This window comes from Callithrix jacchus, chromosome 1 (genome assembly GCF_049354715.1).
Source record: "Callithrix jacchus isolate 240 chromosome 1, calJac240_pri, whole genome shotgun sequence".
NCBI lineage: Eukaryota > Metazoa > Chordata > Mammalia > Primates > Cebidae > Callithrix > Callithrix jacchus.
In genome coordinates, this window is record NC_133502.1 from 171,565,621 (window position 1) to 171,592,048 (window position 26,428).

The window sequence follows — 26,428 nt, forward strand, 5'->3', positions numbered from 1 at the left end:
AAGAAAGGGAAAGAGGACAGAAGAGGCTGTAGAATTATCTTATAAATTATGAAGTCTTAAAAGCCTGATGCCGTGGTGCATGGCTCTATACAGTCCCAGCCACGCAGGAGGCTGAGGCGGTAGGATAGCTTGAGCACAGGCATTTGAGGATGTAGTGTGATATGGTCATCTGTGAATAGCCACTGCACTCCAGTCTGGACAAGACAGAGTCTCTTTAAAAATAAGACTTTAGTAGTGCCTTTAATAATCATTGATTTTGTTTCCAACTACATTGTACATTCATTGAGGACAGGAACTTTAAACTTTATTATATTGCTGTTGTGTTTCACTTTTGAATGATTTTTAAATAAAAATCTCATCTTTGAGTTACAATCTGATATAACCTTGTCCATTTCTGTCCTCTTGTGTGCCTTAAATGCCTTTAGGCAGCTGTGTTGTACCAGTGGTTTTAGGACTTAGAATGAAGTTTTGACTTTTAGACAGGATTATGTAACTCAAGCTAAATTACTTTGTAAAACGAGAAAATCGTACCATTCTCACAGATTTGTGATAAAGCTGAAATGAGTTAGCCACATAAAGACCCATCACAATCCCTGACACACCGTGCGCCCTCAATAAATGCCAAGTGAATTTTATTACACTGTGAAGTGCTCATTTTCAAACACGACTTGCACATGAAAGGTAAGCAGGGGATTCCTTGCTCAAGCACCAGGATTCTGGGGTTGCACCCTTTGTTAGGCTCAACAGGTACTACCCAGTGCGCTTCCATCATCCCCAGTCCCGGTCGCAGTCACACAATTGCCTGTCCAACCCTAGACAACACAGCCCAGGTCCAGCTCACAACAAGTGCGCTTCGCGCAGGCGCACAGTCCTGAGGCGGGCTGAAGGCCCAGGTGGGGCTCGGAGAAGAGGAAGCCCCGCCTCGCTTCCCCGTATTGGGCCAATAGAGTCACTCGTCATGGTCGCGGACCTATGAGACGAGGCAGGGGGCTGGGCGGAGGGCGGAAGAAGTCGCTCTCACGTGAGTAAGGGGGTAGGGGGGCGGGGACAGGGCGGCTGGGGAGGCCCAGGCGGCGGAGCCTCCGGGACGGCGAGCGGCGGGCGGCGGGCGGCGGAGGAGGAGACGGCGGGTCGGGTAGGGCCGCGTTTTCCCTCCTCCTCCTCCCACCCTCATACCTACCAACCCCAGGGGTATTTTCTGACGGCCCCTGCGGGTAGCCAAGCTGTCTTTTCCTGCAGGGCCGGGCCAGTTGGGCTGCGCTCAGCTCCCTCGACGGGCCGAGTTCTGAGGGGAGCCGTGATTGGGGGGAGGGGGAGCTGCGACGGAGGGGAGAGGGCGCATGCGCAGGCTGGGCAGCTCTGGGAGCCCCTGCCCAAACCGGTTCCCCCTGTCTGGGTGGGTGCCGGTCTTCCGAGTCTGGCGTATTTGTCTCTCCCTCTGGTCCCCCAGCAAAGCCAGTCTGTGTCTTGACTTTAATGTTTTAGGCTTGGTCCTATTTGGGCATCGAGCCGTTCCCTCCGCCTCAGTTTCTCCCCATTGCCCACTAGGCCTGTATCTGTGACTTAAGCTGGCTTGGGCCTCGCTGGCCTGCGCCTAAATTTCAAAGACTTGTTAGCTTTCACTGTCGCTTTGCCATCTCAGGTTGGTCTTTCTGTCTCATTTCCCCGTCTGCAATTAAAGTGGCCTTGACATCCCTGCCTTTCTCATTTCCTTGAAGCATCTGCCCCAGTACATCATTGCTATGTCTTTTGATTATCCGCACCCTTAATTAAGGGTTTTACGTATTGAGCCAAAGGATAACCTCAAGACTTCCAGGAGTTCGCTGTCCATTGCTTGGTAGTACTTTGGTCCCTACTCTTCTGACATCCAGACTGTTTATTATTTGCTCCTGAGTTTCACACATCTCCATACCTTTGGTTAGTCGAGAATTCTCTTTTTTGGAAACAAATGTCTTAAGAGATCGTGTTGAGTGATCATGCTACTAGTGTTCCCGCGACTAGTGCTCCGTTAGTTTAAAACCATGTTCCAACTTGAATTTGAGATCTTTTGACTTGTTGGCTCTTTATCGGGGGGAAAAAAACCTGTCAGGGACAGGGTTTCACAATTCCTTTGATATTTCCATTCAAATCAACAAACATGTGCCTGTAGTAGTAAGTACATAGTGAATGTGAGTTTCCAGCTGTTTCCTTTCAGTAAAAAAAGGAAAAACAATGGAAAGTGAATGGAATTGTGTTTGTAACATTAAATGATGTTTGAAAAGTAGTTGGGGAAAAAAGTTTAAGTACCAAGGAGGGCACATCTAACTTTTTTTTTCAACGAAGGAAGCTTAAGTACCAAGGAAGGCACATCTAACTTTTTTTTTTTTAATCGAAGGACCTGTTGCCTTAATTCAAGTTTGTGTAAAATGCTATTTAATATGTATTGAAGACTTAACTAGCGCTTTCTTATAAAAACTGAAAATAGGGTCCGGGCACGGTGGCTCACGCCTGTAATCACAGCACTTTGGAAGGCTGAGGTGGGCGGATCACAAGGTCAGGAGTTCGAGACCATCCTGGCCAATATGGTGAAACCTCGTGTCTACTAAAAATACAAAAATTAGCTGGGTATGGTGGCAAGTTTCTGTAGTCCCAGCTACTCGGGTGGCTGAGGCAGGAGAATTGCTTGAATCCCAGGGGCGGAGGTTGCAGTGAGCCGAGATCAGGCCACTGCACTCCAGCGTAGGTGACAGAGACTGTGTCTCAAAAAAAAAAAATAATAATAATTCATGATTGATTTGTATGTATTGGTAACATTTAAAATTCACATGCCATATGTAACTTTAATTCAAGATATTAAGTCAGATTTATAATTAAAGTTGAAATATTAGTGGTGTGAGTTGGTTCATAGCTTGTAATCCCAACACTTTGGGAGTCTGAGGTGGGAGGACCTCTTGAGTTGAGTTCAAGACTGCAGTGAGCTATGAAATGAAAGCCACACTTTGTTTTAATTGTTTCAGTGTTATAATTCAGTTTACAGTTAGCTCATTGACATTAACAGGTATGTATTGGTTTGGAAAGTTAACCTATCAGCTATGTGCATTTTGGCATTTTTGGCATAGTATTTTGTTCGCAGTTTACAACTGTTAAATAGTAACGTAGTGGGAACAGAGACACCTGTTTCCTACCTCTTCTGCTGCATATTGAGAAAAGTGTATTCACGCTATCTAAATGAGGGGAGGTGGTTTTTCACACAGTGTACTAATAACAACTTTGTAGCCCAACTTCTTTTAAAGAAGTCTTTTTTTTTTTTTTTGAGATGGAGTCTTGGCCTGTTGCCCAGGCTGGAGTGTAGTGGTATGATCTTGGCTCAGTGCAACCTTCGCCTCCTAGATTCAAGCAGTTCTTCTGCCTCAGCTTCCTGAGTAGCTGGCATTACAGGCCCGTGCCACCACGCTGGGCTAATTTTTGTATTTTTAGTAGAGATGGGGTTTCACCATGTTGGTCAGGCTGGTTTTGAACTCCTGACCTTGTAAAGGTCTTTGTTTTTTATTCATTATATTTCCAGCTAAAGGAAAGCCTCCTTTGGAGGTCTCATTATTTCCCAGTAGTTTTAACAAGGAACCTTTGAATACAGGTTTCAGAAAATAGTTTAAATCAGTGTTATAGTTGAATATCTTTGTAAAAACACTGGTTTGCTAAGGTTCTGACATAGGCCTGCCCATAATGTTATCTTTGTAATTTCAGTATAATCCGATATTAGATTTCTCAAGCATGTAGAATAAATGAATGCAACACTTTTTTTTTTTTTTTTTTAAGAGATAGGGTCTTGTTCTGTTTCCCAAGCTGGAGTGCTATCATAGCTCACCTCAATCTTGAATTTAAAGGCACCAGTGATCCTCCTGCTTCAGCCTCCCAAGTAGCTAGGACTGTAGCTGCTTGAGAGGCTGCAATATGCAGTTAATTTTGGGGTTGGGTGCAACATGCCACCACACCCAGTTAATTTTGCTGTTGTTTGTAGAGACTTGAGTTTCACTATGTGGCCCAGGCTGTTACCAAACACCTGGCCTCAAACAATCCTGTCACGTTAGCCTCCCAAAGTGACAAAACTCTTAATCTTTTTTTAGCGAGACTCGGATCTTTCCTATAGTTTATAATCTTTCTTGGAGATAGAACTCAAATATTTAAGAAGTGCTAATTTAATATACATAAAGCAGTTTGGCATGACATTTTGGTGCTTTGTATGTAGTGCCTTGTTTTACTGATTTTCCATGGTTAGATCTCAACGAAAATAATTCAGGGCTGGGGACTTGATGCCCCTGGGTATACCTGAAAAAAAACACCTTGTAAAAACATCACAGCTGTTGCTTCTCTTTAGCATAAACCAGTTACCTAGTCATCCCTACCACCCTCACCCCTCTGTTTTGTGTTGATCCTGAGATCATTATTCTTCAGAAACCTTGTAAGTCAGAACAATGTTGGAAAGACATTTAAGCTTACATTGTAACCAACCATTCAGGTTGACCCTAAAAGCCTTGTTTCTCTTCATGTGCAGAGTGACCAAATATGGTAGTGCCAAGTCTTGAACATATTAGTTTATAGAATTTGGCTTGCAAGTTTCCCTCCTCTTTCCATGTCAGCCATAATATTCTGAGGTACTCATCAGTGAGAATTTTTTGAAGATTGTTTTCTATCAGAGTAGAGCTCTGTAAGTCCTAACTTCCCCCCAATCCCTTTTTCTGATTGCTATAGAGTAAAATAAAGCCCTAAACCTACTTTTAAACTCCTGCCCAGCATTAAATAGTATGTATTACCTTGGTTATAAAGTATGAGAAATATATCTTCTTGTGTGCCTCTCCAAAAATTATTGCACAGTTGTTAAGTATTTTCAGTTAAGGTTGCATCAGCATTGGTGTTATAAACTACCATTAATTCAGTTCTGTAAGTCTTCTTGGAATAAATTTTTCTCTGTACCTAAATCTGGCATTTCTTAAGGTACATTAACAAATGAATTTCTGTGGTAACTTTAACATAATGTTGCTAAGTCAAGGCTTAACAACAATTCGTCTTTTTTAAAACTTGGTCACCAACAACCTATGGTTTATAATTTTTTTTTCCCCACTTTCTGAGGATGACCTTTTATCAGTTAAGGAATTAATATGCAGAATCCTTCTTTGGGAATATATTTTATTCTCTAAGACTAGTCAAGTGCAGTAGTGAGAAGGGGAAAAAGAGTAGAACAAGCAGTTTGTTCCATAACTGACTGTGAACAATCTAGATAATTCATTACCTTCAGACCAGCTTTGGGAATACATTTTAAATATCATCAAGGGTAATTAGAGACAGCATACTGGACGGCACAGAAAATGTGTATCTTCTGCCAAACGTTCATGGTTTGCCTACATGCATTTCCCTGGAAATCAAACCGGTCATAGAAAACACAAATTATATTTCTGCATTTATCTTAGACTTTGATCATCTATTGAATCGTTTGCCTGCTTAGCGTTAAATTCATGTAGATTAAAGAGAAGTGGATAATATGTTTTAGATCTAAGTGCAAACAGATGCATATTCTGAGTGGAATAGATTCATTTTCTTAATTGTAGATGAGAAGGAACTATATTGACTAATTTTCTAAAAAGAGGAAAACTCTTTGGCTAACCCTGCATTGCTTAAAAAATTCATATTTTTATATTTATTAAATGCTAATGTAAATTATACTTTAGAAATCTGTTCAGAAAAAGTAAAGACAACGATTTTTAAAATCTGTGCCAGCAAGGTCAGGAATATAATCTGACCTTGTGAATGAGTAGTACATTAACATTAACCTAACTTTCCCTTTGTTCCTGGGGATAGTTTCTACTGTGGACATGGCATCCAAATAACAATTTAAATATTTAGTTTCACAGATATTGTGTTGAAATGGCATCAAGCCAACATATGTAGAATTCTGGAAAAAATTAAGGTGTGTTTCCTGAAATACCCACAGGAACATGGGATAACCATTTGCAAGATTTTATTTTTTCAGGTGTCAACATTATTACACTCATAATTAACAGAGTTAAATGAATTGTTTTATGCACATTTCATCCCTACTTCTTACCTCTTGTACCTTTCATTAGAAGTATGAAATATCGGCCGGGCGCAGTGGCTCATGCCTATAATCCCAGCACTTTGGGAGGCCACGGCGGGTGGATCACGAGGTCAAGAGATTGAGACCATCCTGGTCAACAAGGTGAAACCCCGTCTCTACTGAAAATACAAAAATTAGCTGGGCATGTTGGTGCGTGCCTGTAGTCCCAGCTACTTGGGAGGCTGAGGCAGGAGAATTGCTTGAACCCAGGAGGCGGAGGTTGCGGTGAGCCGAGATCATGCCATTGCATTCCAGTCTGGGTAACAACGGCGAAACTCCGTCTCAAAAAAAAAAAAAGTATGAAATATCAAGATATAGTGGGGAGAGTATGAATTTTGGGATCAGAAAGACATGGATATCCCATCTTGTACTTCCTTAGTATATATGTCTGAGGATACGCTACTTAATCAGAGTATGTTTTCTCAGAGTGATTAAGTAGCTTATGCTCAGAAACTCCATTTTTAAATATGGAGCTACTTATGTCTACCTCATAGAACTGGAATAGAAAGTACCTGATATTCCCCCCGTTTAAAGATCATAAAAGTTATAATTATTTTGAAACTTTTATTGAAGTATAAGTGAGGTATACATACAATGAAATTGTATTTAGCCTTAAGGAAGGAAATTCTGACACATGCTACAGTATGAATAAATCTTGAAGACATCATACTAAATAAACCAATTACAAAATGATAAATAAGTAATTCTATTGTTTATTTGATGCACTTAGGGTAGTCAAATTCTTAGAAACAGAAAAAAGAATAGTGGTTTCTGAAGGACCGGGAAAATAGGGAGTTAGTGTTAATGGGCATAGAGTTTCAGTTGGGGAAGAAAGGAAATGTTCTAAGGAGAGATGATGGTGATGTTTGCATGACAATGAGAATGTACTTAATGACACAGAATTGTACACTTCTGTGGCTAAGATGGTAATATTTGTGTTATTACTTAACCACAATGCAAAAAAATTACAAATTACAAGTTTTTGTTGTTTTTTTTTGAGATGGAGTTTTGCTTTTGTTGCCCAGGCTGGAGTGCAGTGGTGTAATCTCGGCTCACTGCAATCTCCACCTCCTGGGTTCAGGTAATTCTCCTGCCTCAGTCTGGGATTACAGGCGCCTGCCACCACAGCCAGCTAATTTTTGTACTTTTAGTAGAGACAGGGTTTTGCCACGTTGGCCAGGCTGGTCTCAAACTCCTGACCTCAGGTGATCTGCCTGCCTTGGCCTCCCAAAGTGCTGGGATTACAGGGGTGAGCCACTGTGCCTGGCCATAAAAAAATTTTTTTTTTTTTTTTTAGACAAAGTCTAGCTCTGTAGTCAGGTTGGAGTGCGGTAGGGTGATCTCAGCTCACTGCAAACTCTGCTTCCCAGGTTCAAGCAATTCTTCTGCTTCAGCCTCCCGAGTAGCTGAAACTACAGGCGTGTGCCACCACACCCAGCTAATTTTTGTATTTTTAGTAGAGGCCTCCCAAAGTGCTGGGGTTACAGGTGTGAGCCACTGTGCCCAGCCATAAAAAAGATTTTTTAAAGTTTTATTTTGTTTTACAATTTCTCGTGTTTAATTCAGATATCTTTTTTAGTTAATCTGGAATTGAACTAAAAGTCATTTAATAGTTTAAATAAGTAAATTCTCACAGTTTTGGTAGGTTCAGATTTGCCTAAGAGTGAGTTTTAGGTAAGCTAGTTTTTCTTACCTTTAAGTACAGGTAGGCCCAAGATGATTGGTTTGATTCTTTTGGTTTTGTTTTTTTTAAGTTAACCTGGAATTAATCAGAAAGCTTAACTTACTATGGTTCTCTTAGCTCACTAAAATAATTCAAAGAAATAGCCCCAAAATTCAGAGTCAGAAATAAAACAAAGACATCTATTGTTTAGCAGTTAGTAGTGGTGGAAAGGAATTTATTTTTATGAAGAAGAGATGGTGTTCCATTGAGTTTTGTTAGATTTGTCCCACCCTTTCCAGGGATAGGCTGTGCGAAATTCATGTGAAAACCAATGCAGCAAAACAAAGTTCAGAGCCAGGAAAACGCACACACACACACACACAAGTTGAGACTAACACAATGTGATTTTTATAGCTTCTTTGTACTCTGCTTGTTTAATTTTAAAGAGTTACACACCCACAGGAATTGTTCTGCTACAGCATCTTTCAGACTTGATTCTTTTGCTGCTTCCTGTCTTGATCTTTTCTGAACAGAGAGTAAACTTACCAGATCTGTGTTTAGAAGGGTACAACTATGAGCAGCATGGAGGATAGACTGGAATGGGGAGAGGATGGAGATAGGTATATCAAGGAGAGAGGTTCAGTCCAGAAAAGGACAGAGACACCTAGATGCCTGGGTTAGGATCAAGTTCCAACAATTTTCTCTGTGAACTTAAGCAAGTTCCTCAGCCTGCCCAAGCCTCAGTTTGTCTGTCATATGAAGTTAATACCCATCTGGCAAGGTTAGTGTGAAGACTATTAATAATGGTTGTAAAACTTCTTATACCATTTTGGGTATATAATTGACACTCAAGAAATAATAAGTATTGTTTTCTCTTTAGATTTAGCAATCATCTCGCTTAAGATTCCCTAAAGCTGTACCCATTTCTTCAGTGGTTGAGCAACAAAAGTGATGGGGATTGAGAGGGAAGTGATTAGTGTTTGGTCCAAAGGGAACCCAAGGTATCTTCTTTTGTGACTGTGTTGTTTACCTTTTTTTGGTCATGACAGTTAGGAATTTGATGAAGAGTCAGTCAGGTACACTCAAGGATAGTTTAAGTCTATTCATTTTAATCATCATCCCTGTCCACATCCCCAATACATGTATGTAGTATAGCATATTTGTCATTTATCTTCCTCATATTACTTGGACCCTACTAAACAGCAATGAAGCATATTCAACCAAATTTATTGAACACTGCCAGTAAGTAAGGATATGAAATTAATATGAATAAAACATAAGAGCCCTGTCCACAAGTAGTTCAGGGAGACCATTTGTGCCCATTATATTCCAAGCATTTGACATACTGGTTTTTAGTCAGTAATTGCTTCTGGAATGAATGGATTGATTAATATGGTGGAGTAGAAAAGAAGTGTTGGGCCAGGTATGATGGCTCACGCCTATAATCCCAGCACTTTGGGAGGCCAAGACGGGTGGATTACCTGAGGTCAGGAGTTGGAGACCAGCCTAGCCAACATGGCAAAACCCCGTCTTACTAAAAATACAAAAATTAACAAGGCATGGTGGTGGGCACCTGTAATCTCATCTACTCAGGAGGCTTGAGACAGGAGAATTGCTTGAACCTGGGAGGCAGAGGTTGCAGTGAGCCGAGATCACATCATTGCACTCCAGTTTGGGCAACAAGGCAAGACTGTCTCAAAAAAACAAAACAAAACAAAAATGGAAAATAAGTGTTGATGTTATTTTACTGTGTGGTAAATGCTATAATTCTGCGATAGAACTGAAAACGAAAAAGCCTGAGGAGCCCTAGAAGAAACTAATGAACATTGCAGAAGGGAAAAAGGGCGGTTGAATACTTGATTGTAGCATTAGTTTGCTGTTGGTGGAGAAAGACTGATTGGTAAAACAAAAAGACATTCCCAGCTGAGCAAGCAGCATATGAAAAAGCTTGAAAGCATTAAAATGCGCGACATATTTGTATGTATGGTGTGGTTTGACAGAAGAAGATAAGATTAGAATAGAAATTGGCTCCAGATTTTGAAGAGCTCGATAATATAAGGATTTGGGATTTTATTGTATTTTCAGTCAGGAGCAATAAAAAGTTTTGAGGAATGGGGAGGGGCAGAATATATGATCAGATGTAAGTTTCAGAAATTAACTTTGGGGGCTAAATAATGGCTAGAGAGAGTCTAGAATGAAAGACTTATAGCCAGGTTGAAAGGGAGTAAAATACAAGCCAATGACGTGAGGGATGGTGAAGAAGAAATAGATCGGGCTAGGTTTTAGAACTAAAATCCATTATTCCAAGGGAGAGTAAGAAGAGGAGGTGGCAGTATTTCTTTTGGTTTGGTTTCTTGTGATTGTTTTTATTTTTTAGGATGTTGTTTTGAATCTGTGGCTGTTAACCAGGATACAGAACCCAGGATATATAATCTAGGAAGAAGAGTCTGCTGACGTGGGGATTAAATGGTTTAGTTTTGGATGCAGGGAATTGGTTTTGAGATGACCATAGGGCACATGTAGTAGAACCCTGCTTTGTATTCTCATAACACCCTTTACAGACCTCTATTATAACAAGCACTGTATTATAATTACCTGCTTACTAGTTGTTTTCTCTACCACTGTAAGCCTGTCAAAGGTAAGGAGTATTTTTTATTCCTCACCATAACACTATACCTAGTGTCTGGCAACGTAGCAGACTCTTGATACTGAATAGAAGAAAAAATATAACACAAATACCCATGTGGAATTCAAGAGAAAAGATAGTGCTAGAGTATTATCAGCATGCAATAGAAAACTGTAACTATATTAGCTAATGAGATAGCCAGGGAAAAGAAAGGACAATGATGTAATTTTAAAAATAGAAGAGGAATCTAAATGAGAACTAAGAAAAGATAGAGGTAGGCAATGGATGCAAAAGGATAAGAGTTTCAGAATAAGAAAATGGCCAGCATTTTTGTTTACTTCAGCAGGTAAGATGAGAACTGAAATAATTCTTTGGGTTTTGAAATTTTGTAGTATTGATGGTTTTTAATGAAAATGAGAAGTAAGGGGGTTGTATTTTTGAGAGAGACTGTTTAGAAGAGTGGGGCATTCCATTGAAGTGGTAGAGGTGGAGGCATTAATACTATTCTTTCAAGAAGAAAATCTCAAGAAAACCAAAGAAATAAAGGTTAACCAAGCTTTAGACTAGGCACTAGCACATTTTGTCTCAAGAATGTCAGGTTCAATTATGAGTATCACCCACACCTCTTATTAATCTAGGTAGGTCACTTACTGGGAGGTGGTTTTGCCTCTGCTAATTGCACATTAGCAAATCCATGCCACTGCATGTCACTGTTGGTTACTTCTCAGATGTTAACTAGAAACAATACAACTATCTGTTAGTACTCTGTCTCATAAAAAAAGTTCAGGTTTTTAAAAAATAAACACTGATTATTCAGGAACCGAGTTCCTTCAGAGGACTCTTAAAAGAGGTTTAATCATGGTCAGTTCTTTCCATTTCACTCCATTAACTAGAGTGCTTAAGAGGAGATTGAGGATGAATGTGAATCTTGTTTCTTTTTTGAGATGGGGCCTCTCAATTTAGCTGGAGTGCGGTGGCTCCATCATAGTTCTCTGTAGACTAGAATTCCTGGGCTCAAGCTGTCCCCTCTCTCAGCCTCCCAGGTAGCTGGTACTACAGGCACACACCACCACATTTGGCTAATTTTTAAATATCTTATTTTAGAAATGGGATCTAACCATATTGCCCAAGCTGGTCTTGAAATCCTGGCCTCAAGCAATCCTCCCACCTTAGCCTCCCAAGTTGTCGGGATAACAGGCATGAGCCATGCTCCTGCCTAAATGTGAATGTTTATTCAGCAATATTGAGATGCATTTTATGCTGTAGTACATAAATGAGCATAAAATTGGCACTTATGTCACAGAGCAGTGACTTCAGGCAAAAAGTTCATAGAGTTTTGGCATATGGGACTAATTTCCAATAAAAATCTCTAGTGATCTTTAATGTCTCTGTAAGAATAAAAGTAATGAAAATAAAGCATAATTGAATTTTTGGGTGTGATGCAGGAGGCTGTATAAGTGAACAAAATTGTCTGTCACCTCAAGTGACTTGACTTTTTTAAAAGAGAGGTAAAGCCAGATACGGTGGCTTATGCCTATAATCCCAGCACTCTTTGGATGGCTGAGAATTTTTTTTTTAATTAGCTGAGCATGGTGGTACACACTTCTGGTCCCAGCTACTCAGCAGGTAGAGGTAGAAGGATCATCTGAGCTGGGAGATCAAGGCTGCAGTGAGCTAGGATCACACACTACACTCCAGCCTGGGCAACAAAGCAAGACCCTGTCTCAAAAATAAAAGTAGAGAAGGAAGCATCCTTGTACTTGTGTCCACCAACCTGCTCTGTTGGTAATTGAACTTGTTACAAGGGTCTAGGCTCATCATTTCTATAAAAGGAGACAAACTGTGAGTGCCTGCCTACCAAATACCAAGCCATTCATATGTATGTTATCTTATTTTAAATGGGCCATCTTACTGAATGATTAGGATGACAAAATAAGATAAAAAGGTGTACATTTGGCCAGGCGAGTGGCTCATGCCTGTAATCCCAGCACTTTGGGAGGCCAAGGCAGGGGGATCATGAAGTCAGGAGTTTGAGACCAGCTTGGCCAACATGGTGAAACCCCATCTCTACTAATGATGCAAAAAATTAGCCGGCCATGATAGCGCCTGCCTGTAATCCCAGTATTTGGAAAGCTGAGGCAGGAGAATCACTTGAACCTGGTAGGCGGAGGTTGCAGTGAGCTGAGATTGCACCATTATACTCCAGCCTGGGTGACAGGGCGAGGCTCCATCTCAAAAAAAAGTGTACATTTTATTCCTTTTTGTGATACATAAAGCATTTTTATCCGAAGTATTATTTTGCTTTTATTTAGATATTAACAACTTAGAATGTGAAATTAGGAAATGTATTTTTTTTCCTCAATGATGTGTTTCCTAACAACCAAATTAACTCATACAGGTGCTATAGACATAGCCCAAGATGTAGAGGTAGTGTGAAGTATTTAATTTGGATTACTTAAATCAGTTAGTATCTGTTAATTTTTTTTTGAATTTGAAGTTAGTTTTTGAAAAGCTGTAACTATTGGGTGCTTATAATGTTCTTTGTGTATTGTTAAATGTTTTATGTATAGTCCTTAGTAATTTTTACAGTAGCTCTGTGAGATCGATAGTATAACCTTATCTCTATGGAAGCTGAGGCTCAGCATGACAAGCTCATACTATTAGTAGTAGAATCGGTATTTTAACCTAGGTTTTCCTTAACTCCTAATGGTGTGCTTCAGCATCACAAATATGACCTCTGTATATAAAAGGTGGCCTTACATTTTCCTTGGGTGGCTTTTGCTCTTTTCCATTTTTATTTGCTATTTATTCTGCTTCTTTAACAAATAGTTGAGCATCTGCTATGTGTCAGGCATTATTTCAGGTGCTAGGGATCCAACACTTAGTCAAATGCAAAACCCCTGCCCTTGTTAACCTTAGGTTCTAGTTTACATTATATTTAAAAATGGATTACTAAAATGTATGTCAAGCAGTTATAGGTGCTGTGGAGAAGCGGGGTGACTGCAGGGTGTTTGGGGGAGGAATTTTGGTACTTTGTTGTCAGTGGGAATTAGAATTAAAATCTGAAGGATGAAGAATTAGAGTAGGGGATGTCTTATGGTAACTGATGTAAGTAGGGATTAAAAACAAATCCCTATGGTCTTGAGCCAGAGGTTGTGAATGTCTAGAATTTGCCAGAAGTACAGCAAGTTCTGGGGTACCTCTTCATTATGGAGGCCAGGGAATGGGTGGTTTTATCTATGTTTGTGGAGCTGATGGACTGTTCCCTCTTCACTTCTGTCCATGGAGGCTAGAGAAAAGGAATCTTATTGTATAATTTTTCCTGTACTACTTAGTGTTTTGATAAACCTCATTCCTGCTGAGTGATTCAGTTACTTTCAGTTGCCGAAACAAATAATAAAGTATTTTATAAAGTGTATTCTCCTATCACCTTCTCAGAGAAAGTAGGTGGAACTTTGAGCTTGCCAAATATTCTCAGTTCCTTAGTGTAATTACCAAAGTATGTTGTTTTTGAGTCCAGAGTAGGATTATACAAAGTTGTTAGTGTCCCTGAGACCAGAGCGTTAGACTACTTTCCCAGGCCTTCTGCCATCCAACTGTTAATCACATTATAAAAGGTGGATAAAAGACTTAATTAATTGAGCATGAAAACCTCTCAAAGTACAAACTCTAAAAAAGATATAAAGACTCCTTTACCTAATAGTGTTTTGGGACAAGGCCCAAATTTGTGGCATTAAAAAGGCTTCGCAATCTAATGGAAAGAGTAGTGTCTTTGGAGTTAGGTAACTGGGTTTAACTTTTGGCTTTGACTCTAACCACATTACACTGAACAAGTTACACTATCTCTCTAAGTATTAATTTCCTCATTTGTGAAACAGAGATGTGACAAGAGGCACTCACCATTAAATTATAACACAACATAATAGATACTGTAGAAAAATCAAATGTAAAATGCTGTAGGAACAGATATAAGGGAAACAGTTCATTTGATTCTGAGGTGAGAACAGGCAAGTGGACTGAGAAGACTACTAAGAGAGGGAGGTTTTACATGATGAGTGATGAGTTGGAGTTGATCAAGTACAGAAGTGAGGAAACCACTTCAGGAAGAGAATCCTGTGAGGGCGTATATCTAAAGGTAGAAAGTATATCTCCATAGCAAAGTCTAAGTTAGTCCCTCTCCCAGCATATTCCCATAGTTTTCTTTACCCTAAATCAGTACTTATTAGGTACGATTTGCCTCTGCTCTCTACTAAACTATAACTCCTTTGGGGCAAGGATCTATTTTCTTTTGTTTACTATAGCTTGCTCTTTATACATTAACCACTCAATAAGTATTCATTGACTGGATTAAGTAAAACATTTTTCTTTGAAGTTTTCAAAAGTACAATTTGAAGTGTTTTTTAATGCCACACTATGTATTTAGATTTGGTCTTACTGAGATGTGTAATAGCTGTTAAGCAGAGAAATTAGCTTAAATAAAAGGCAGCAGAGAGTCCAGGATTCTAGCCTTAGCTGTGCCATGCCATTAGCTGGTTAAATGACCTTTTCTTGGGGTTGCCATTTATTTATATAACAGTATTGATTTGTAAGTTTTTTTTCCCTTCTTTTTACTGTGCCATCAACTTGATTTTAGGTTTCTAAATTTGCTTCTAACTATCATACTCAGGGATTGTGTAATTTCTGCTACCAGGTGTTTATATGTGGGCCTTTTAGGAGAAAATCGTGTTTGATACCTGGTGTATGCTCAATAAATATGTAGTCAATAATTAAAAATCCAAAGTATAAGTCAAGACTTCTCAGTCAGAGAAATTAAACAGACTTTTAGAGCCTTACCTCTTTGAGGTACTAGATGAACATGGAGCTATAGCTACTTTTGTTAGTTAAAAACTCTGAGTATAATGTTATATTGTTTTGTTGATGTTTTGACAACCAAATGAAACATTGTCACAGAGTTTGCAGAACTAGGTTTTAAAATGATAGGTGAGTTTTAAGTTTTATTACAAAAGTCAATAAATAATTGAATGAATTTTTGTATGTAATACATCTTTATACTTTTTGCTGGGAATTTTTGGTAATGAAACTCTTATTTGGGTAATGTTCATATTGAGCTGAGTTCTAAGAAACGGTGATGTAGGAAGATGCAGTTTTAATAAACTTCTCATTTCTTGCTGTGTAAGGTATTTCCCAGCTCTAGACTTTATGCTAAAATTTAACTGTCTTGAATTTGTTTATGTTGGGTGTTAATGTGAAATTTTGCCTGTTAAAACCATGTTAATATTTTAAATTTAAGTATCAATAATGCTAGGACAACCTTAATGTGCTCTCATAATAACTAAGTTCTTTTCATTTCGTTTACAAGTACAACTTTAAAAATTAGAGGATAGAAAACAGAAGGCTAGTACTTAATTAGTTTTGGAGACTAAGACTCGAATTGCAACTTAGGCCAAAGAAATCCCTGTAGGTAGTTAGGGCTATTCTGAAGGGAGTATGTTTTATTTATTTAGTTTTGAAGTCTGAAATATCTTGGCCCTGAATAGCATTAAATTTTTTTATTATCTGGAATTAAAAAAAAACTAAGGTATAAGTAGTGAAAGTCTTAGGAAAATATTTTTGAAGCATTTACGAAAATTTCCATATATATTGTGTAAGAATTAGAGTAAAATTGAGTATCTGGCAGACATTCTATATAAGTATCTTTATGGTTTTGTTTTTCAGGCATTAAAAAATATTTAATCATTCATGTGTTGAGCCTCATTCTTGAGTTATGGATGACAAGGCTTCTGTTGGAAAAATCAGTGTCTCCTCAGACTCAGTATCTACTCTTAATAGTGAAGATTTTGTCTTGGTTTCCAGGCAAGGAGATGAGACACCATCTACAAATAATGGAAGTGATGATGAGAAAACAGGACTCAAGGTAAAACTCCATAACCTAAGTTTGTTTTGCTTAGCTTTTCTAAGCCCATTGCAAAACTTGGCCTTAAGAGAAAAGGGATATGGGAGGGAAGTGAGAACGTAGAATATACTTCTTTTTCTTTAATGTTAAAGAATTTTATTTGCACTTAGTGAGTCATTTATAGTTGATTAAAATTTTTCACTCCAATTAGCTTTCCCTAAAATTTTCAATACCCCTAAGTGTCAAAACTAGTGGTTATAGTATAAACATTTATCATTTTAGTATTGTTTTAACTTTTCCATTGAATTACAAATTCTGGTTTTGTTTGGTCCTGGTTTACATAATGTAAGGGCACTGGCAGGTCAAAGGTGCTATTTATGAAAATCAGTTTTAGGATTACCAAAACAAATTTAAACACCTGGCGACTCACACTTCCATTTGTTTATAATTTTTCAGCCACTATTACTTCCTATCCAATGCTGCTTTATTCTACTCGTTATTGATATAAATAAAAACAGATTATCTGTTAAAGTTTTCATTTAAAATATAAGTAGCTTTAAAAATATTTTAACTCCTGTTTACATCTTTTCATGCAACAAATGTTTACTAAGTAATGACTGCGCTAAGTATTGTTCTAAGTACTGGGGATATAGTGGTGAACAACACAGGCAAAGCTCCTTGCTCTTCTAGAGCTTTAATTCTAATGGGAGAAATAGACTCTAAGCAAATAAGAAAATAAATACATCAAGTAAATTTAGGTGCTCTGAAGAATAACAAAACAGGATATGTGGATAAAAAGTAAACAACATGATTGTTCTTTGACCTTTAAAAATTTTTGTCAAAATTTTGAAAACTTTTTAGGTGCTATATGGCTCACACCTGTAATCCCAGCACTTTGGGAGCCTTGGCAGGCAGATCACTTGAGCCCAGGAGTTGGAGACCAGTCTGGGGAACATGGCAAAACCCCATTTCTACAAAAAAGCCAGATGTGGTGGGATCATAATCTAATTTGTATTTTTAAAAGCTCGCTGGTTAAGAGGGACTTGTAGGATGACAGCATGTCCTACTCTCCAGCAAAAGTGGTGACAATTATGAAAATAATACATTTAAGATCTCTGAAAGTGTTTTAAAGGAAATACAGCAAATGAAAAAACATTTATTCAAGAAAATTTACTAAAATTTGGTCAGAGCAACAAGAACCTGTTATTGGTATCAAGACCTGCCCTTTTCTTACTGTGACCCAGCTAAGAGAGATGGTAACTTCTTTTCATATTGATGCAGTGAAGAAGACAAGAATCCCTGTCCCCCACCAGCTCTCATTCTGGGCTGTCTTCCAGAGCACAGGAGCAAGATACCAGTATTTCTGATCCTGCTTCCCCATGCCTGTTTCTGGCCAACTGTGACTAAGAGATGGGGCTTCGTTTTTCTGCTCAGCCCCTGCTCTTGGGACAGAGAATTTACTTTGGGCACAGCAACTAACCCTGGGGTGTCACTCAATTACACCCCATTCTATCATCATCCAACTTCCAGCTCCAAAGCCATGCCTCAGAGATTTTACCTGCAGGGAAACGTTGGCCATAAAGCAGTCTTCTTAAAGGAATGGGCTTCATTCACGACAGAGCCTAGAAAAGTATAAGCCTAAGGTTACTCTAAAAACTAGTGGAGGTTATGATGAAAGGTAATTGGAGGAAGACTGGTAGATTGATTGGACATTTAGACTTGACTGTAGACGTGCTAATTTGCCTGAGAAAACTAGGGAAAGACACAGCTGGGAGGACATCACCAAGGGTCAAAAAAACCTCGACCCGTAACCTCTGGAACTTTCACTTCAAAGATACCCAAGTTTGATTGACTTAGACTATGGAGCAGATTATACTGTAGTGCATTGTTGAAATCATTACAGCAATCAGACAGCAATCAGCGGAATTTAACAAGCTAGATGTGGTCAGAGAAACCAAGAGTCAGCAAGAGCCCTGCCCACACCTCTCATCCCAAGGTGACAGTGAGCAATCTAAAGTCTGAGCTCCATGAGGCCAACACCAGAGGCTTAACATTGGGGGTAGAACAATGGAATCTACAAAAAATCAACTAACCAGTCACCCAATAAACAAGCATAAACAATAACATCTTGAAGTGGGGAGACCAGTACTCAGAATTGGTACAGTATATTGTATCAAGTATCTAGTTGCTAACCAAAAAATGTAAGACATTCAGAGAAACAAGAAAATATGACCCAGGCATCCTGTTAAAGAAGCAAGCAATAGTGACTGGTTGGATTTAGCAGAGCTTTCAAGGTAGCCATTATAAATATGTTCAAGAAACTAAAGGAAATCATGCTTAAAGAAATAAAGGAAGGTGTGATGATAGTTTCACATGAAATAGAGAATATTAGTAAAGAGATAGGAATCATTTTTAAAAGAACCAAATGGAAATTCTGGAATTGAAAATCATAGTAACTGAAATGAAAAACTCACTTGAGGCGCACAGCAGTACATTTCAACTGGCAAAAGAATGAGTTAATGAACTTGATGATAGATCAGTAGAAATTACTCAAAGAACATTAAGAAAAAAATGTAGGAAAAAAGCAGCCTCAGAAAAATATGGAAAACGATTAAATGTACCAACATGCTTGTAATAGGAATATCAAAAGGAGAGGAGAAAAATTACTAGAAAAAAATTTAAAGTAATAATGCCTGAAAATATCCCAAATTTATCAAAAGACAATATACATCCAGGAAGTTCAGTGAACTTCATGTAGGATAGTTGCAAAGAGATACACAAAGTGGCATATCTTGGTAAAAATGCTAAAAGCCAAAGACAAGGAAAATATCTTGAGAGCAGCAAGAGGTAAGTGACTTATCACTTACAAGAGAACCTCACATGGGACAACATATTCAAAGCACTTAAACCAAAAAACTGTTAACCAACAATTCTATGTCCAGCAGAGCTGTTATTTAAAACTGAAGGTTCTTTGAAATAAAGGCATTTTGAGGTAAAAACTCAAGAGAATTGCTGCTGACAGACCCACTTTACAAGAAACACTAAAGGAAGTTCTTTAGACTGAAAGCAAGTTACTCTAATGATTTTAATCCATGTGAAAAATCAAAGAGCACCAGTAAAAATAATTATGTAGTAGTAAAAGATACTGTAAATGCTTATTTTCTCCTTTTCTTCTTTTTTATGTTGTATATGTCTATCATGTATATCTGTATAGGCACTTAACAGCTATAAATTTCCCTAAGAACTGTTTAATCTGTACCACGTAAGCCTTAGTTTATCTACTGCAGTATTATATACTACGTATATAGTATGTTGTTGGGCCTATGATATGTGGAAACGTAATATATTTGCCAGTAATAGGAAAAAGGAGATAAAATAGGGACAGATCTGTGTTTGGGCTAGGAAATAATTCCATATAATAACTCAAATTCATAAGAATAAATGAAGAAAACCAGAAACGGTAAATAAGTTTAATATAACAAATATACTATAAATATACATTGGTTCTTCTCTCAGGTTCTTTAAAGGTATATATAAAATTATATAAAGTAATAATTGTGACAGCATATTGTTGGACTTCTAACATTTATAGATATAATGTGTATAACAATACCACAAAGGACGGGATGTATAGAGCTATGTATGAACAATGTTTCTATTTCTCAATGGAATTAAGTATAAATCAGATGCTTATTCTGATAAATTAAGATGTAGATTGTTTCAAGTCCAACGGAACTTAAAGTTTTTTTTTTTTTTTGATAAGCGTAGTCCCAGCACTTTGGGAGACTGAGGTGAGTGGATTGCTCAAGCCCAGGAGTTCAAGACTGGCCTGGGCCACATGGTGAAACCCCATCTCTTCAAAAAAATGAAAGTACATTGTAAGTTCCTACAGGAACTGCCAATCTCTTATTACTACATATGTGGAAAAAGCATATGTGGAAAAAAGTCATTAAAGAAATGTAAATGCTATATTAGAAAATATTTACTAAGCCCAAAAAAAAGCAATAAAAGAGGCACAAAAAGACAGGAGACAAACTAAAAAATGGTAAAGTTGGCAGTCCTGAATCTAACCAGATCAGTAATAATATTAAATTTAAATAGATTAAGCAACATAATCAAAAGGGCAGATACTGTTAGATTGGATAAAAATACATGATCCAACTGTATGCTATCTATAAGATATACTTTAGATTTAGAGATACAAATAGATTTAAAATAAAAGGATGGAAAAATGTAATGCAAACAGCAATTATAAGAAAGCAGGGCTGGACACAGTGGCTCATGCCTGTAATCCCAGCAATTTGGGAGGCTGAGTCAGGTGGATTGCCTGAGGTCAGGAGTTCGAGACCAGTCTGGCCAACATGGTGAAACCCTATCTCTATTAAAAATACAAAATAATTAGGCCTGGTGGCATGTGCCTGTAATCCCAGCTACTCGGGAGGCCGAGGCAAGGGAATTGCTTGAACCAGGAAGGTGGAGGTTGCAGTGAGCCGAGATCACACCACTGCACTCCAGCTTGGGTGACAGAGTGAGACTTTTAAAAAAAAAAAGGTTGGAGTGGCTATTCTGATTTTAGATAAAATAGACTTTATTAGAGATAACATATGAATAATGACATTTTATAATCTTAGAAGGATCAGTCCATCACAGACATCTGACAGTTACATACCTAATAGCCAAGCACCAAAATACTGACAGAAATGAAGAGAAAATGGACAATTTAAGAATGATTGTTGGCCGGGCCTGGTGGCTTACGCCAGTAATTTGGGAGGCTAAGGCAGGTGGATTGCTTGAGCCCAGGAGTTTGAGACCAGCCTGGGCAACATAGCAAGGCCCTGTCTCATTTAAAAAAAAAAAATGTTGAAGATTATAATACCCTGCTTTCAATAATGAAGGGGACTACTAGGCCGATCAAGAAGGAAATAGAAGGCTTGAATGACACTGTTGACCAACTAGAGCTATAACAGATCTCTGTAGAACACTCATCCGAACAATAGCAGAGTATTCATCTTTTCAGGTGCCCCCAAAGTATTAATCCAACCATAAGGGCAGGAGACTAAAAATCGATAACAGAAGTAAAACAAAATTTACTAAAATGGGGAAATTAAACAACATACTGCTGAATAAGAAGTCAGAGAAGAAATCAAAAAGGGAATTAAAAATACTTGAGATGAATGAATGCAAATACAGTACACTAAGACTTATGGAATACAGCTTAAATGGTTCTTTTTTATTTTTTTGAGATGGAGTCTCTCTCTGTTGCCCAGGTTGGAGTGCAGTGGTGTCATCTGGGCTCACTGCAACCTCTGCCTACCGGGTTCAAACGATTCTCCTTAACAGTTCTTAGGGAAATTTATAGCGGTTAAGTGCCTATGTTGAGAAAGAAGAAAGACCTAAACTTAATATCCTAACCTTCCACCTTAAGTCACTAGTAAAAGAAGGGTACACTAAGACTAAAACAATCAGAAGGAAGGAAAATAAAAGAACAGAAATTAATGAAACAGAAGAGCAGTAGAGAAAAATCAGTGAAACCAAAAATTGGTTCTTTGAAAATACCAACAAAATTGAGCTTTAATTAGATTGACCACAAAAAAAGAAGATGCAATTTACTAGAATCATAAACGAAAGGGGATAATACTGCTAATATTATATAGAAGTATAAAGGAATATTAGAGTTGTGTGCTAATCAGATATTTAGACGAAATGGGACAAATTTGTAGTGACACTGACAAAACTGATAAAATAGTCTGACCAGATCTGTAACAAAGAGATTGAATTGGTAATTAAAAAAAAGTACCCCAAAGAAAACCCTGGACTCAGGTGGCTGTACTGCTAAATTCTACCAGATACTTAAAAAAGAATTAATATCTGTTCTGCACAAACTCTCCCCTACAATAGAAAAGTAGGAAATACTTTCCAACTTGTTCTGTGAGAACACTATTACCCTGCTACCAAAATCGGCCAAAGACATCAAAAGGAAACTGCACACCAATGTCTTTAACGCATATGGACACAAAAATCCTTAAAATACTAGCAAAGTGAATTCATCTGGTATATAAATATAAAAAGGATTACATACCATGATCAAGTGGGAGTTATTCCAGGAATGTAAGGTTAGTTTAACTTCTGAAAATTATTATACACCGTATCTATAGGATAAAAAGCAAAACCTACATGATCATCTCTGTAGATGCAGAAAAATTATTTGACAAAAATGCAACACCTTTTCATGACAAAAAGAAAGAAATGAAAAACTCATACTAGAAATACAATGGAACTTCTCAACCTGATAAAGCACATTTACAAAGAGCTCACAGGTAAAGTCATACTTAATGGTGAAAGACTGGACTCTTTTCCCCCCTAAGTTTAAGAATAAGGCAAGGAGGTCTACATTCACCACCACTCTTCAGCATTTTGCTAGGGCCAGGTACAGTGGCTCATGCCTGTAATCCCAGCACTTTGAGAGGCTGAGACAGGAGGATCGCTTGAGCCTAGGAGTTTGAGAACAGCCTGGGCAACATGCAGAGATGCCATCTCTACAAGAAAAAAAAATTTCTTTAATTAACTGGATATGGTGGCATGTGCTTGTAGTCCCAGTTATTTGGGGGGCTGAGATGGGAGGATCGCTTGAGCCAGAGAGGTCAAGGCTGCAGTGAGTTGTGATCATATCCACTGCGCTTCTACCTGGGCAACAGAGAGAGACCCTCTCTCTACTTAAAAAGAAAAGGATATTATCAAGAAAAGTGAAAAACAAAAAAACATGCAATGAAAGAATTTATGATAATAATAGTTCTAGGAAATATAAAGGACTAAACCATCAACTGCTGAATGGATAAACAAAATGTGATATGCAAGGAATATTAGTAAGCTATAAATTCTGATACATGCTACAACATAGATGAACCTTGAGAACATTATGCTGAATGACAGATCAGTCACAAAAGACTGCAAATTACATAATTTCATTAATATGAAATATTCAGAATATGCAAATATTTAGAGACACAGAATAGATTAGTGGTTGCTTAGGGCCGGTTGTGGGGGCTGGGGAGAATAGAAAGGTGATACTTAAGGGTATATTGTGCTGCTTTTTAAAATTTTTTTATTAAAATAATTTTTATTTGAGATGGAGTCACACTCTGTCTCCCAGGCTGGAGTGCAGTGACTTGATCTCAATTGACTGCAACCTCCCAGGTTCAAGTGATTCTCCTGCCTCAGCCTCTCAAGTAGCTGGGATTATAGGCATGCACCACCATGCCTGGCTAAATTTTGTGTTTTTAGTAGAGACAGGGTTTCACCATGTTGGCCATGCAGGTCTCGAACTCCTGACCTCAGGTATTCTGCCTGTCTCAGCCTCCCAAAGTGTTGGGATTACAGGCATGAGCCACTGTGCCCAGCCTATGCCACTTTTTGAGGTAATGGAAATGTTTCAGAATTGCTTCTGGTAGTTACATATATCTGTGAATATACTTAAATTATTGAACATACATTTTAAGTGAATGAATTGTATGGTTTGTGAATTATATTTCAATAAGTCTTTTCTAAAAAGCTCCTTGGACAATCAGCAGGCAAGGGGCAAGAGTGGTAGCAAGGAGAGCAGGGGTAAATGTGCTCTGATTCAGGATATGTTTTGGTATTAATGTGGGTAAGGTAGATGTAGGGTATGAGGTAAAGAGGAGTATATGATTCCTAGATTTTGACCTGGGCTGTTTAGTCTAATCCTGGACAAAACAATAACACCATTACCTCAGTAATGCCACTTACTGGGATGGGAAAGAGAAAGGTAAGTCCAGAATTGGGGCAGGAGAACATATTACTTTTGAGATGACTGTTAGTTGTTTCTTCGAAGGTGTCAGGTAGATAGTTTGGTAGTTGGATGTATGAGACTCATGAAAAGGAGAGGTTGGTTGTAATTGCCATCAACATTATATACATGCTATTAAAAGCTATGAAATTATGACTGGGTGCAGTGGCTCATGCCTATAATCTCAGTACTTTTGGAAGCCAAGGCAGAGAGGTTACCTGAGATCAGGAGTTTGAGACCAGCCTGGCTAACATGGTGAAACCCCATCTCTACTAAAAATACAAAATTAGCTGGGTATGGTGGTACAGCCAATAATCCTAGACACTCAGGAGGGCGAGGCAGGAGAATTGCTTGAGCCTGGAGGCAGAGGTTGCAGTGAGCCTAGATTGCGTCATTGCCCTCTAGCTTGGGCGACCAGAGTGAAACTCTGTCTAAGTAATAATAATAATAATAATAATAATAATAAAAATAAATAAATAAAGCAGTGGAATTAGATGAGACCACTCACGATGTGAGTGTAGATACTGAAGAGACAAATGATAAGAATTTGTTCTTGGGGTACTTTAATATTCAGATGAGATGAATAGAAATCAGTAGGAAAAAAAAACCAAGAAATAACTACTGAGATATAAGAAAACCTAAGTGTATTAATTCATTATGACACTGCTGATAAAGACATACCTGAAACTGGGAGGAAAAAGAGGTTTAATGGATTTACAGTTCCACATGTCTGGGGAGGCCTCACGATCATGGCGGAAGGCAAGGGAGGAGCAAGTCACGTCTTACATGTATGGCCACAGGCAAAAGAAGAGTGCTTGTGCAGGAAAACTCCTGTTTTAAAAACTATCAGATCTCATCCCTCTCTTCTCTGCACTGGGAGCAGCTCTCCTGCCACAGCCCCTCACCCCCTGAAAATGTTCTCCTCTCCAAGTTTGTCTCCACTCCCTCCTTGATCAAGAGCACCTCCCAGCTACTGAGCCTTTCACTGTCTGCAGTGGTGCTAAAAGGACTGGAGACACTGGCAGATGAGAGCCTCAGCAGCTTAGCAGTCTCACACCCCCTTACTGTACTTGTCTCTAGCTGCAGCTTCCAAACTAGCGCCATCTCTACCTCCCTTAGGTCTTTATCCCATGTGTAGTTGGCCCTGTGTGTTTATTTCCCTGTACCTCCCCAGGCGGCCTGGGGAACGTCACTGGTTCAGGGTTTGACAGAGAAAATACAAATAAATGCTATATTAATAAGAAAAAAAAACCAAACCATTCGATCTCCTGAGACTCACTATCATGAGAACAGCATGGGAAAGACCTGCCTCCATGATTCAGTAATCTCCTTCCAGGTTCCTCCCCAACACATGGCAATTGGGGGAGTTACAACTCACTATGAGATTTGGGTGGGGACATAGCAAACCCGTATCACTATGAGAGCAGAATTCCTTGGAAGATAAATGAGAAAAGTGTTTTAGGAAAGCAGTAGTGATCAGGTATGTATGATTTGGCTAAAAGGTTGATTTAGATGGTAAGTGAAAAATAACAAAATGTAGGCCTTGAGGACCCTCAAGAAAAGTGGGGTTTTTTTTGCAGAGATTAGACTGTAGTAATGTTAGTGTGGGTTCACTAGTAAATGGGAGATGGGAAAAAAGTGGAAATACAAACTTTTTCAAGGACTTTTGCTATAAAAGGAGGATAGAAACATTGAGTGGTAGCTGCGGGGGTTATGAATTTTATTGAACGATTGTAGGATATTTATATATTGGTAGGAATTAGTCAGAAAAAAGGGTATGTTACTAATATGAAAGAAGACCAAAATCTTTGATTAGTGAAAAGAGATTCCTGTGCATAAGTGGAATATTTAGCCTAGGAACAGTTTTTAGAAATTAAGACAGCAGTAATATGCAAGTAAGTCCATCTTGTCACTTTTTGGATTTCCTTCATTTGAAACTTTTCTTGTAAACTTTTGAAGTTCAGTTTGACTTACTCTTCCTGTTTCTACTTTGATGAATCTTATGGCAGGTCCCTTAGGTATCTTCCTAAGAACTTTTTTTTTTGCTCTTTCATGTTTTTTGTTTTATTTTATTATTTTAAAATTTTTTTTCTACCCAAATCAAAAGGATGGTTTTTTTTTCTTTTTTTTGAGACAGAGTTTCACTCTTGTTGTCTGGGGTGGAGTGCAGTGGCGCAATTTCTGCCTCCCGGGTTTAGGTGATTCTCCTGCCTCAGCTTCCTGAGTAGCTGGGATTATAAGCACACACCACCACACTTGGCTAATTTTTTTTGTATTTTCAGTGGAGACAGGGTTTCACCATGTTGGCTACGCTGGTCTTGAACTCCTGACCT

At 38.4% G+C, this 26,428-nt stretch overlaps 1 protein-coding gene across 14 annotated transcripts in view; it reads left to right on the forward strand.

Annotated features, from left to right (window-relative positions):
• The window catches only part of RABGAP1 (RAB GTPase activating protein 1), a 181,766-nt gene that overhangs the window by 13,810 nt on the left and 141,528 nt on the right, over nt 1-26,428 (forward strand). For 6 of the 14 annotated variants that reach the window (XM_078375632.1, XM_035256796.3, XM_078375643.1 and 3 more), the window contains one exon: nt 16,114-16,312. In XM_078375632.1, the coding sequence (XP_078231758.1) occupies nt 16,163-16,312 (150 nt within the window). In that variant the 5' untranslated portion in view covers nt 16,114-16,162. Of the gene's footprint in view, nt 1-867; nt 1,022-1,049; nt 1,136-6,098; nt 6,212-16,113; nt 16,313-26,428 lie in introns of those variants that run through there. The other 8 variants (XM_078375639.1, XM_078375645.1, XM_002743291.7 and 5 more) reach the window with 4 other exon arrangements.